The 14,501-nt window shown below is 43.3% G+C and overlaps 1 protein-coding gene across 1 annotated transcript in view; it reads left to right on the top strand.

Moving 5' to 3' along the window:
• SCAF8 (SR-related CTD associated factor 8) overlaps positions 1-14,100 on the top strand; it is a 1,875,331-nt gene extending 1,861,231 nt beyond the window's left edge. Inside the window, exon 22 of the mRNA XM_044063383.1 lies at positions 9,930-14,100. Coding sequence (XP_043919318.1) covers positions 9,930-13,438 — 3,509 coding nt within the window. The 3' untranslated portion in view covers positions 13,439-14,100. The remainder of the gene's footprint in view (positions 1-9,929) is intronic.
• The last annotated feature ends 401 nt before the right edge of the window (positions 14,101-14,501 follow it).

Raw genomic sequence — 14,501 nt, 5'->3', positions numbered from 1 at the left:
CTTCTAGCCATCACTTCATCAAGAAGAGTGTCTGATTTACAGGCCCTTATGGCCGTGGAGCTCTTCATTATCTTCCATGCGGACAGGGTTTCCCTCAGGACTAACCCATCTTTTTATGCCCAAGGTGGTATCTAATGTGGTTTTAAACTAGTCCATTCATTTACCAACCTTTTTCCCTAACCCTCAGAATAAAGGGGAAAGAAATCCTGCACTCCCTTGTTATGCACAGGCAGCATAGGTTCTATCTGGACAGGACTAAGCCTTTCAGAAAATCTGACCAGTTGCTAGTCAGCTTTGCTGCAGAGGGCAAGGCCATTTCAAAGCAAACCATTTCTAAGTGGATAGCACACTGCATCCATTTCTACTACAAACACCATGGCAAACCTACCCCACAGGGGGTCAGAACACATTTCACAAGGGCTACATCAACCTCTGCAGCATTTCTCAGGGGAGTCCCTACCAGGGACATCATGGAAGCTGCAACCTAAAGCTCTGTATGCACTTTCATCAAGCATTACCACTTGCCTATCTTTTGTAAATCCAGAGCTGGATTTGCCACAGCAGTCTTACAGGGCCTGATTGCCAGCCGTAATGCTTTTAACTACCTCCACCCATCCTCAGCTTTGGGAATCAACCCAAATGTGATGACTGCAACAGTGAAACACGAAGAACATAGTACAGTTGTGTACACTTAAATGTAGATGTTAGAGTGTATTCACTGTTGCAGTCCTGGATGTTCGTGTTTCACTGTTGCAGTCATCACATTTGGGTAATCTGCTGGCAGGTTGCCCTCAGTCGGCCTGAATAACTAAGTCTTGGGTCCTGCGTCGGTTGCTGTCTCCTCTTCCATGACGTCAGGTCGTCAGGGGTATAAAACATGCAGCCGACGCCATTTTATTCAGTCTTTCTTGCCACATGGTGCCCGAAGCAGAAGCAGTTTGCAAGTGCCGGTTGGCCGACTCCTGAAATTTTTGCATTCGAGTTTCAGAACCGAAGTTTTCAACTAAAGCTAAGTACCCCGTTGGGGAAACTTTTTCTTGCTCCTTACCGATGTCAGTAAAAGTTAATAATTGCATTACTTGTGGGAAGCAAATACCTCAAGGATTTTCATTTGTACTGTATTCCTTGCCTAGGCCCAGATCATAAAGTGCCTTGCTGTAGGTTTTGTGCTAGATATAACCAACGCGCTATTAAGCGTCTGTATATTTTTGCTTCTAAATATTTTGGATCAAGATTTAATTACCCTGAAGTGTCGTCAGTTAGCAAGCCGACTACTGGAGTTCACAAAAAAAGCAAAGAAAAAGACAGACAGCCCCTCGAGGTCCAAAACCAATGACGAAACTTCTAAGCCAGTCGCCGGTTCGCCGGTACTCAGTGAGGTGCTTTTGCAGCCCCTGATACCTGCTACTTTTGAGTCGCAGGCCTCTACCGAGACCCATACGGAGTCCGGTATGCCGCATCATTCTCAGAGTATTGAACCCGCGGATGTCTCTCCCTTGGATGGGTCCGGAGCCGCTGAGCAGGCACCAGCTTCTGAGTTTTCAGGTCTCAACATTTTTATATAAAACAGACGCCAGTGTCAATAACGAGATCAAAAAACATCTTCTATGTCTAAAAAAACTGATGCATGCGCCACGTACTCAGGGCCCTATGCCTAAAAAACAGATGTGAGGACTTAATTACCTTTATCAGGGGTTCCCAAACCCCCACCCCCCACCCGCCCATGCTGAGAGGCCTAGAAAAGGCACTGATTATGAATCTTTAGATCCGGTTTCCATTTCGTCTGATTCCTTTTCTGATCAGGAATTTTCTGTTGCACCCTATGAGGATTCTGATGCAGAAGAATCCATCCCATCTGCATCTCTTCCTGAGGATTACTCTTTTGGAGAAACCTTGCATACTTTCAGGGAACATTTTCACTGGGAGAGTCAGGATTTCTCTAAATCAAAAAAGAGGCTTAGGGATTTCCTTCTTCTTCCTCAGCATAGGCCTTTGGCAATACCTCCTGTATTAGACATGATCAACGATGTGTTTTCGGAATCAAGCATAGCTCCTGATTCTCTACCTCTGGCTCCTAGTAAGCCAGACAGATAATTACAGGGTTCCTGACTCCCACAAATTTCTATTCAAAAATCCTGCTGCTGATCCTGAGACTATCTCACATGGTCCCAAAGGTGTAAAGGCCTCTACAGCCAAAAATCCTACCCCCTCTGATAGAGATTCCAGGGCGTGGATATATGGGGAAAGAAGGTTTATGCGTCTGTAACCTTGGCAATTAGGGCCTTAAACTGCCAGTTTCATCTGCTTAAATATCAACAGCATGTTATGGGCTTATTGAAACAGATAATTATGTTGATTTCTGATTGTGTGAAAAAATAAAGAATTACAGGAATTATTGCATTCAGCAGAACAGTTTGGAAAGCATACTTTGTAATGTGGTTTTGATTCTTTGGAGGCCTCTTGCAGGGCCGCATTTACTGGATCTGTGATTAGAAGGCATGCCTGGCTCAAGGAGCAAAATTTGCCTGATCATGTTAAAGCTAAATTGTTGGATGCCCCCTTCCAGCATGATACTCCGTTTGGTAATAAGGCAGAAGAAGTTTTAAAGAAAATGGAAGACAAAGCTAAGTCTATGCAAACTGTAAAAGATTTCTTACAAGTGCAGCCACCCAGGTTTAGTAGGCACTGGCCTGCTAAAAATTGGTCCTTTCCTGTGTCCAACAGAGCAAATCCAGGTGTTCAAAAGGTTCTAGATACCAATCACAGGGTTCTTACAGGTCAAAGCAATGGGGTGCCTCCACCTCCAAATCTGGAGGAAACAAAGCACAATCCTACAGTAAGCAGTCTCAATGACTTCCCTCTACCTTCACCAAGCACTCATCTTTTGGCAGCCCCCTTGGGGGGGAAATTAGCACTTCATGCTCAAAATTGGCAGTTAATTACCCAGGACAAGTGGGTATTAAACATAGTATCCCAGGGGGTACAGATTTCATTTCCATACTTTGCCAATTCCAAACGGTTGGCCAGATCTGCCACAAAATCAGTGGGCAGAGGCTCAGAAACAAGTTATGTCCCTCATGGATATGGGGGCTATTCAACCGGTACCAGAAAAGGAAAAAGGACAAGGTTTTTATTCAAGACTCTTCCTGGTACCCAGAAAAGACAATGCCTGGTGTCCAATACTGACTTACCGATTTTGAACATGTTCCTTAACATTCCAAAATTTAAAATGCTGACTTTACAACAGCTACTGCCTATGCTGGGCAGGAACATTTTGTTAGTGACTCCAGATTTAAGAGGCATACCTGCATATCCCAGTAAGGGAATCGTGCAGAAAATACCTCTGCTTCAGGGCAGGTTTTTTGCATTAACAATTATCTGCACTGCCCTTTGGCTTATCTGCTGCACCCAGGGTCTTTACAAAGTGCCTGGCACCAGTAATTGCATTCTGCAGACAAAGAAGCATACAAATATATCCTTATCTGGATGACTGTCTCATTCAAGCAGAGGACAAGGAGACACTTCTTCAGCATCTGGCATTTTTAAAAAGGCTTCTAACATGCCTAGGGTACACAATAAACGAAAAGAAATCCCAACTGGTATCCTCTCAAATAACTACATTTACATTTCTGGGTACAAACTTGAATACAGCTGCCCAGATGGCTTACCTTACGCCAGACAAAGAAAGGCAACTGACAACATACTTCAAACAAATGGCAACAAAAACCCAGTTATCTGCAAGACAAATTCTGCAGGCTTTGGGGTTCATGGCATCTTGCATTCTACTAATTCCATATGTGAGACTGCATATGAGGAAACTTCAGTGGTACCTAAAAAGTGTATGGAGTCAACATTGTCACAGTCTGGAAACAATGATTCCTCTCATTCCCTGCCTACAACAGGAGTTCCTTTGGTGGGCAGAGACATGTCATCAAAACAAGGGACTGTCATTCACTCTACCCCCTGCCACCCAGTATCCCTAACTACAGACTATGCATGGGGTGGGCCCACCTGTCGGGGAGATGCATTCAGGGCAAATGGAGCCCAAAACAAATGCATCTGCATATCAATCAGAAAGAGATGCTAGCTGTTCAGAATGCTCTGACAGCCTTCAAGGACTTAATTCATCCAGGACAACTACTGATAAAGACGGACAACACCATGTTTATGTAGTACATAAACAAGCAGGGGGTACACATTCCTACCCCCTTTGCAGACTAGCCATGGCATTGTGGAACACAGCTTTGACTTACCAAATACATCTTCAAACTCAGTTCCTGCCAGGAAAATAAAATACTCTGGCAGACGACTTAAGCAGAAATCTTATGGACCTGCATGAGTGGAAACTGGATCCACAAATCTTCCGCATGTTAACACAGAAATGGGGGAGCCCAGACATAGATCTGTTTGCCTCTCCCCAAAATTATCAACTGGACAAATTCTGCACAAGGACTTATCACAGACAAGCATGGAAAGTGGGTGCCCTATCCTTCAGTTGGAAAAACCTATCCGTCTATGCCTTTCCCCCTCTGCCTCTTCTCTCCAAGGTCTTACTAAAGGTCAGACAGGAAAAACCAAAAATGATCCTAATTACTCCGGACTGGCCTCGCCAGCACTGGTACCTAATTCTAAGGAATATCTCTCAACTCACTCCTTGGTACTTTCCTCAAATACCTCATCTACTGTCTCAGCAGAACAATCAAATTCTGCACACTAAGCTCCAAACTCTGAACCTTGCAGCATGGCTGATCATTTAATTATTCAAACAACACCTCTCAGGAAATCTGTGATGGATGTCATTTTGGAAGCCAGAAGGCCTAGTACTAGAAAATCTTATGCTGATAAATGGAAGAGATTCTGTGCTTGGAACCAAGCACAAGGAACTGACACAGCAAAGCCCAATATCCCTCAGATTTTACAATATTTGACTGATGCTTGACAAGGGTCTATCTTTTTCTTCAATAAAAATCCATGCCTCTGCCATCTCGGCTCATTACAACACAGAGCCTCCCCTCTTTTCTCATCCTCCGCTTAAAAAGTATCTTAGAGGGGCCAAAAATGTAAAGCCTCCCAGAAGATCACCAACTCCTGCATGAGACCTCAGTTTTGTGCTGGAAAACTCACCCTGCCTCCTTTTGAACCAGCAGCTACTGCGGATATAATTTTTTTTCATGGAAAACAGCTTTCCTCTTGGCAATCACTTCAGCAAGAAGGGTTTCAGAACTACAGGCTGTCATGGCTGTGGATCCTTTTATTACATTTTACCCGGACAGGGTGTCCCTCAGGACCAGTCCTTCTGTTATACCTAAGGTGGTATCCAGTGTGGCTCTTAACCAAACAATTCACCTGCCAACATTTTACCCAAATCCGTAGAACAAGGGGGAGCGGATTCTGCATTCGTTGGACATACACAGATAGTTAAGATTCTACTTAAACAGGACCATATCTCTAAGAAAGTTTGAGCAACTGCTGGTGGCATTTGCTGCAGGATCAGAGGGGAAGGCTGTATCAAAGCAGACTATTTCTAAGTGGATAAGCCACTGCATTCCTTTGTGCTACTTGCACCATGGAAAACCTGTGCCCAAGGGGTTAGGTCACATTCCACCAGGGCTGCCTCTACCTCATCAGCTTTTCTCAGAGGAGTTCCAACCAAAGACATTCTTGAAGCTGCTACTTGGAGCTCTGTTCATACCTTCACAAAGCATTATCATTTGCCTCTATTCTCCAAATCCAGGGCAGGCTTTGCCACTGCAATTCTGCAGGGCCTTAGAGCTGTTCCTAATGCTATTTAGTTCCATCCTCCCAGCCATAGCTTTGGGACTCTACCCAAATGTAATGACTGCAACAATGAAACACGAAGAACATAGTACAGTTGTGTACACTTACCATAAATGTAGATGTTCGAGTGTATTCACTGTTGCAGTCCGGGTTACCCACTTGCCATCCCCCTTTTCTATACCTTTTCTTTCCTTCACTATATACTAAAGCCTTTGTGGTGTATTTGCTTTTAGATGAAGGTAAAGTTTATGTTGCTAAAAGTGCTTTTACATATATTTCTGTTTTTGATATATATTTATATAGATATATTTGCTCCCCATTTGGGGGGCACCTGACATCTGGGGCAAGAAAAACTGAATAAAATGTCGTCGGCTGCATATTTTGTACCCCCTGACGACCTGATGTCATGGAAGGGGAGACAACAACCGACACAGGACCCAAGACTTGGTTATTCAGGCCGACTGAGGGAAACCTGCCAGCAGATTACCCAAATGTGATGACTGCAACAGTGAATACACTCGAACATCTACATTTATAGTAAATGTACACAACTGTACTTTACCCTCCTTCCAGCCCTCTGTCTTATTTTTACTTCTACCTATCCTTTTTGTTCTGAATATCTTGTATCATTGGTATTTGCTTTTTGCTGGGGGTCTTCCATACCATGTAATTGCTTACTATTTTGGGGGCTCCTGACATCTGGGGCAAGAAATGCTGATGTAATGGCGTCGACTGCATGTTTTATATAACCCCTGACAACCTAACGTCATGGAAGAAGCAACAGCATCCGATGCAGAAATCCCAGACTCTGGTATTCAGGCCAATTGAGGGCTACCTGCAGGCAGATAACCCAAATGTGTTTACTGCAACAGTGAATACATTCGAACATCTACATTTATGTTAGTGTACACAACTGTACTTTCTTTGGTTTGCTTTTAAAAGGTGGTATCCTATAATTCCATTGGAGTGGGCGGGGTTGAATAATTATTTATGCAAATTGTATGTTAATCAGTGTACATATTTGTACCTATTTTTCATGGGCCTTTGTCCAGATTTTTGCTGTTTCAAGGTTGAGAGGTATGACAACATGTCAGTTTGGCTCGTCAACAGACAACCGAACCAGATCCTAACCATTGTGTCGGGAAGCTCCCAGAGTGTGGCAGTGGGCATTCACATCCAACCGCTTTCTCATAGCAATGCACATTCCGGGGAAGTCCAGTGTGATAGCAGACAAATTGAGCAGGTGCATACTTTAACCTCACAAGTGGTCCCACAGTCACTCTTGGAAAAGGTAATCCGGAAATGGGGTCAGCCATGCTGCGACCTGTTATCTCTCCCATAAACAGCAAGTGCAGCAGCTATTTTGCCCTGATTCCCCCCCCCCCCACACACACACACACACACACACACAGGGGGAGTTACTGAGGGGTGATGTTTTCACAACTGGCCCTCTGGTCTTCTTTATGCCTTTTCTCCAATTCCATTAATTCTCAAGTTCCTTCAGAAAGCAGTCTGGTTGAAGGGCACAGTTATCCTGATTTCGTGTTACTGTCCTCGACAGATCTGTTTCCCCTTCCTTTGGTGTCACCTAATTCGACAGCGTTGGATACTGGATCCAAGTCCAAATCTCCTGTCCCATCCGACAGACATGATTCATCCAGACATTCCGAATCTCAAGCTGATAGCTTAGTTTCTCCAATTCCAGTAGGAGCCAGACAGCCCATGCTCTCTTTCTTTGTCCAGTGCATTCTGCTGTCATCTCATCAACCATCTACACAAAAGCTTTATACCACTAAATGGAAGAGATTTATGCATTGGGCGCTCCAGAATAATGTTGAACCTTTTTTGGCTCTAATTTATGATATTCTTCACTTTTAAGCCTTACTTTTCAATGAAGGAGCTTCAGCTTCCGCGAATAGAGTCCAATTAAAAATGATATCTAACTTCCATGCTGGTTTTCAAGACTCATTTCCTTCTCACAAGCTTCATAAAGTTTTTTTTGGGGGGTGGTATTCTTTTAAAACCAGCTTACAAAGACCTTACTCCTTCTCGGGACCTGAATTTGGTGTTGCAAGCAATCACTGTGTTCCCCTTTGAACCAGCTAATGATTAGAATCTCAGGTTCCAGTCCTGGAAAACAGTTTTCTTAGTGGCAGTAACTACTACTAGAAGGATCTCAGAGATTCAAGACTTGTCCTGTAAACTGCCATTCCTGTTTTTTCACAAACATAGAGTTTCACTCAGAACCAACCCCTTATTTCTTCCTAAGACAGTTTGAGACCAGCATCAACTAATGTATTAACCTACTGGTGTTTTTCCCCAACTTCCCTAACAAAGGTGAATAATATTTACATTTGCTAGATGTTCACAGGCAATTGAATTTTATCTTCACCAAACAAGAGAATTCAGGAAATTGGACCAATTATTTATTTTCTTCTCGCATACCAGATTGGGAAAACCTGTGAACTAAGTAACGTTAGCCAGATGGCTCACTGATTGTATCTCATTTTTGAATCCTAAGTCACGCATTCTTGACAAAACCTTTGTGAGCCCATTCAACCAGGGCCATAACAGCCTCAGCCGTATTACAGTCTAGAGCATCCATGGAATGATATATGTGCAACAGCAGCTTTACGCTACTCTTCATACCATTGTTCCTCATTACAAATTGGATCTGGTCTGCAGAGGTAGAGCATCATTTGGATCAGTGGTGCTTAGAAACATCCTTCCTTGAGTCCATCCAGGATATAAGGAAGCTAGGGACTCTGTCCCACAGGTTGAGGATAGAATGAAAATTGATAAAGTAGTTATGAACTTATTATAATGTTCATCTGTGTTCTCCATTTTTATTCTTCCTCAGCTCTCCACCCTCCAACCCCCTTTCCTTGGTTTCTAGAAGAACAGATGATTGACAAATTGTTACCTTTTTGACATAGTTTTGCAGTTCCAGATGTAGTTTCTGTAAAAAAAGCCTTTTTTTGTCTCCATCAGCAAACTCAATCTGAGTTAATTGAGATAGGTGCATTGTGGGTAGTGGATGAGCTTGAGAAGTTTTTGGTTCCCATGAGCTGTTGTAGCAGCCGAGTCAGTTCTGAGGATCGGAACCGAGCCCATAGGTTGAGGAAGAATGAAAATGGGGCAACACAGGTGGAATGTTATGGTGAGTACATAACTTTTTTTTTTGGCATCTCCTAACAAATGATGACATAAAATAATAGGTACATGCAAACAATTCATATGTGGAAAGAAAATTAAGTACTCGTGATCAGTTTGATAATCTAGTCATCAATTTTTACTGATAGGAGAACTAGAACTCTGTTTACATAAATGTGTCATAAATATTGATGGAAAGAAAAGCTGTTGAGTAGGGTAGAAGTTAGGCTACTCAGATCATGATTTAGTATATTTCTTCTGTTCTGAATAATTTTTCTTTTACAGTTAATTTTATTTTCTAATTTTACTTTTGCTGTAAAAATTTCAGTTGCTAAAAATGGATTGTATTTTTTTTCCATTTTCACTGTTTACTCAATTTTCTTTTTAATCACACACGCAAAATGATGTCACAACAGGTATTTAACAAAAATTTACATAAACTAAGTATTGCGGCTTTGCAAAACCTTTAGCAGAGTAGCTTTTTAAATTTACATTGTGGTTTCACTACCACATCTTCAAACGCATTAATTTTCAATGTAAGGTGTTCCATATACAAGACATGCTTGTCTATTATACTTGGAAGGAAACTCCTGCTGATGGGTTTGGAATGGAACTACAGTAGCCTGTATATTATTTTAAGTAATGGGACATTGCGAGTTCAGTTTTGATGAAATTTCAGGAGTAGTCAGTTGCAAGAAAGTGGAGGTGGGGGTATCCATAGCAACAGAATAAAATATAAAAATAACACACTTTTTACACAAATAAATATGTTAATTTGACTTTGCATGTGGTGAGGAGATTATCCTTTTCCAAAGGTTTATTACATTCACTTGCTTCAAAACATGACAGTTATATTTTAAATTTGTTTTATTAACAATACCTTTGCATGTTATATGTGAGCAAAAAGGTCTGAGAAAGTTGAGGAACAAAATGGATGTCTATCTTTCTTTTTAATTGCAAGAGTTAATTTTTTTTATTTTTTTCCTCTTTACTTTTAGTAACCAAGAATGAGAGTACAGCTGCTAGTGCTATTCTGATACCATCTCCAGCAACAGGAGCCCCTCCTCTGCCAACTTCAACTAGTTCTGCTTCAAGGATGCCTGGTCCATTTCCAGGGATGATGATGCCTCCCTCACCTGTAATGCGGTTTCCACCTGTGATGCCACCTGGGCTGCCACCTGGAGTGCCACCTCCACCACCACCACCTCCTCCTCCACCGAGTGCCCCTCCATCTGTATTTGACTCATCCTTTTCAACAGGAGATCCCTTCAGTAGACCAGATGAAGGGTTCAGTAGACAAGTGGCCCAGGGAAATGATAATATTTCTAATGCTGAAGAAAAAAATGAAACTATTAATGACAGCATAAAGCAGGAAGGGGACAGAGATTATCGTTTCCCCCCTCCTGTTGAAAGTAGGGAAAACCTTGCTAATCTGTCTGCAGAAGTAATGGATAGTCAGAGCAGGCCAGCAATGGAGGTTAGGGATGCTATGGTTCCACCGTCTATAGATATAAAAGATACCTTTACGACATCAGTGGAAGTAAAGGATGCTTTTAATAGACCTGCAGATGATGTCAGAGATCCCTTTGGCAGACAAGCAGGAGAGATCAGTGATATGTTTTCTAGACCTCCACCAGAAGCCATGGATGCCTTTGGTAGACCATTAGGGGAAGTCAAAGATTTTTTCAGTAGACCACCAGTGGACATTATGGATGTCTTTGGTAGACTTCCAGGGGAGGGCAGAGAGGCTTTTGGCAGACCTCCATTAGAGAGCAGGGATCCTTTTGGGAGACCATCTGGGGAGCTCAGGGATGCATTTAACAGACCATCAGGAGAGGGGCAGGACAGCTTTGGTAGACTACCAGGGGAGGGCAATGATGTCTTTGGTCGACCACCAGGGGAGGGCAATGATGTCTTTGGTCGACCACCAGGGGAGGGCAATGATGTATTTGGTCGACCACCAGGGGAAGGCAATGATGTTTTTGGTCGACCACCAGGGGAGGGCAATGATGTATTTGGTCGACCACCAGGGGAGGGCAATGATGTATTTGGTCGACCACCAGGGGAGGGCAATGATGCATTTGGTCGACCTCCAGGGGAGGGCAATGATGCATTTGGTCGACCTCCAGGGGAGGGCAATGATGCATTTGGTCGACCGCCAGGGGAGGGCAATGATGCATTTGGTCGACCACCAGGGGAGGGCAGTAATGCTTTTATTAGACCGTCAATGGAAGGTGGAGATGCTTTTGGTAGACCATTAGAGGAAAGCAGGGATACTTTTGGTGGTCCACCAGGGGAGATGGATACATTTCCAAGGCCACCAGAAATTAGGAATGCTTTTCCCAGACCACCAGAAGTTGGGGATGCCTTTCCCAGGCCACCGGATGTCAGGGATGCCTTTCCCAGACCAACAGATGTCAGGGATGCCTTTCACAGACCACCAGATTTCAGAGATGCCTTTCCAAGGCCTCCAGACATGAGGGATGTCTTTCCCAGGCCTCCAGAGATGAGGGATGTCTTTCCCAGGCCTCCAGAGATGAGGGATGTCTTTCCCAGGCCTCCAGAGATGAGGGATGTCTTTCCCAGGCCTCCAGACATGAGGGATGTCTTTCCCAGGCCTCCAGACATGAGGGACGTCTTTCCCGGGCCTCCAGACATGAGGGACGTCTTTCCCGGGCCTCCAGACATGAGGGACGTCTTTCCCGGGCCTCCAGACATGAGGGACGTCTTTCCCGGGCCTCCAGACATGAGGGATGTCTTTCCCGGGCCTCCAGACATGAGGGATGCCTTTCCCGGACCTCCAGACATGAGGGATGTCTTTCCCGGGCCTCCAGAGATGAGGGATGCCTTTCCCGGGCCTCCAGAGATGAGGGATGCCTTTCCCGGGCCACCAGAGATGAGGGATGCCTTTCCCGGGCCACCAGAGATGAGGGATGCCTTTCCCGGGCCACCAGACGTGAGGGATGCATTTCCCAGGCCACCAGACATGAGGGATGTATTTCCCAGGCCACCAGACATGAGGGATGTATTTCCCAGGCCACCAGATGTCAGAGATGCCTTTCCCAGGCCACCAGATGTCAGGGATACCTTTCCCAGGCCACCAGGGGAGCTTTTGGATAATTTTGGTAGATTACCAGGAGAAGTTAGGGAACCTTTTAATAGACCAACTCCACAAGAAGAGTGGAATGTGTTTGGTAAGTCGGGGCAAAACAGGGATATGTTTGGTAGACCTTCAGTAGAGGTGAGAGATGTTTTTGGTAGATTGCCTGTAGAGGTCAGGGATACTTCAGCTGGACCACCAGAGGAATTCAGGGATGCCTTTGGTAGAATGTTTGGAGAAGTCAGAAATGTCTTCAGCAGTCCAGTGAAGGAAAACCGTGATATATTTGGCAGACCTGCTGAAAAGGAAGAATGGAATGTCCTTAATAGACCATCTGGTGAGGTCCGGGATAATTCTGGTAGGCCCTCAATAGGGAGAGATTCAGCAAACAGACCATCAGGTGAAGGTAGAAATGTTAATAGACATTCAGGGGTTGGTAGGGATGCCTTTATTAAACAGGGAGAGGTTAGGGAATCTCATACTAGCTTTTCAGGGAAAGACAAAGAGCCCCTTAGTAAACAATTAGAGCTTATGGATGCTTTTAGTGGGCCACTAGTGGAGGAAAGGGATGTCCTTGGTATGCTGTTAGGTGAAGGCAGGGGAACTCATATTAGACCTTTTGGAGAAGGAAGGGATACCCTGGGTAGACTGCCTGGAGAAGGTGGATCTCTATTGGGAAGGCCACCATTAGAGGGTAGGGATAGCCATGGCAGACAGGGAAGAGAACCTTTTGGAAGACCACTAAAAGAACCACTTTTAAAAGAACCCTTGTTAAAAGAGCCCCTTTTAAAAACACCACCAGAACTTGGTAGAAGAGAGCTCTTTGCGTTTGGTCCAAATCAGCGATGGGGTCCAAGAGGTGATTTTGATGGACGAGATCAGCCTGGTTTTGCTTTCGGAGGTCCCAGGGGATTTCATGATGGAGAGAGGTTCCCTTTAAGAAACCTCCGATTTGATGGTCGTGGTGGTGCAGGTCCTATGTGGAACAGGGGGTTTGAGCAAGATACCCACAAAGATTTAGATGACCGAAGGCGGCCATGGGATAGACAGAGAGATCGAGATGACAGACATTTTGATGTACGCAGAGACATGCATGGTAACAGACTTGGAAGAGAGAAACAGCACGAAAGCCGGTTTGTAGGTCAGTCACAAGAACTTCATATCTCCAAAGAAACTGCTGATCAGGAAGGTAAAGGTGATTTGGCACAAATAAATGGTGAAAACACCAAGGCATTTAAGTCTGAAAATGAAAATCATCATGATCAGCGGATGGAAATGCAAGTGAGTAAAAGTCCAGTACTGACTCCAAAACTTGCATCTTTGGACAGTAAAACTGAAAGCATCGAACCACAGCCTGCTGTAAAAAGTCAACCTGTGGTAGAAAGCACAGAAACTGAGGGGACATAGTCATCACTCAGTAGGTAAACGATACATTTTGTAAAGTTGTAATCTTTCTCTGTAATAGGTGAATGGCTGACTGGACTGTAATAGTTTACAGTAGTTTGCCATGATTAATTATCTGATGTTCATTCACGTAAATAAGTGTACAACTAACTTGTATAGACTGTTAAGTTGAATTTGGTAGTAACTATTTTTAATTTCCTTGAAAAACGGACACTGTCCCAGGTTTGCTTTTAATTTGACTAAATATTCCATACTGGCTTGCCAAAAATTACCTTCCTATGGAAGAAAGTATGTTGCAGAAGTTTCCAGTTGGTTGAATGAGTGTGGGGTAAATATAAACAGCAGGTGCCTGTTTCATCCACTATCTTTGGCTGATGCAAAATTTTAAAATGATGTAGTTGAAGCTATTGTTTTATGTTTTTACCTTTTGGCAAAAGAAAAAAAAAATGCCCTGGTAAAACAAGGAGCACAGTATCAAGGTATGGAAAATGTAATTTTGTAAAAAAAAAAATATATATATATATATAATATACATTATGATCTCTGTTATCCCCAAAGTGTCTGTGATTTGTTCCTCGTACTGCAGTGAGTTAAAAAAAAAAGTGAGTTTGAATGTTGGGTGCATTCTGTTTTTAGATGCTAATAAAATACTTGTTTGATAACAACTTTCTAGGTACTGTATTTTTTTAACCTTTAAAATATAAGGTGAACCAGCAACAGTGCTTGCAAAAATCATTTAAAGATTGTGACAGCAGCACAGCTAGTGAGATGCATTCTTGTTGCTGGAAGTGAATAATGCTGTAGAGGTACTTATTAAAATGATGTTACAGCCATAAGTTGGGAAAATATGAAATTGACAATAGGATTTGTATTTATGTATGCATGGTCATTTGGTGAGAGCATATGCAGTTGTCTCTTTTTTGCTTTTTTGTTGAAGTCACTCATGGGTTATTTTTCCCATTTTATTAGCAATTCATATGCTAATAAGTAATCTAGTGGCACCAGTTTCTCTAGCAGTGACTAGCCTTCATTGCAAAGATTTCTTTAAGCTGCCTGAGAATGTCAT

The sequence above is a fragment of the Protopterus annectens genome, chromosome 1.part0 (assembly GCF_019279795.1).
Source record: "Protopterus annectens isolate FY-2018-M chromosome 1.part0, PAN1.0, whole genome shotgun sequence".
Taxonomy (NCBI): domain Eukaryota; kingdom Metazoa; phylum Chordata; order Ceratodontiformes; family Protopteridae; genus Protopterus; species Protopterus annectens.
The sequence above is the reverse complement of the archived record's forward strand: the minus strand, read 5'-3'. Positions and strand labels throughout refer to the sequence as shown.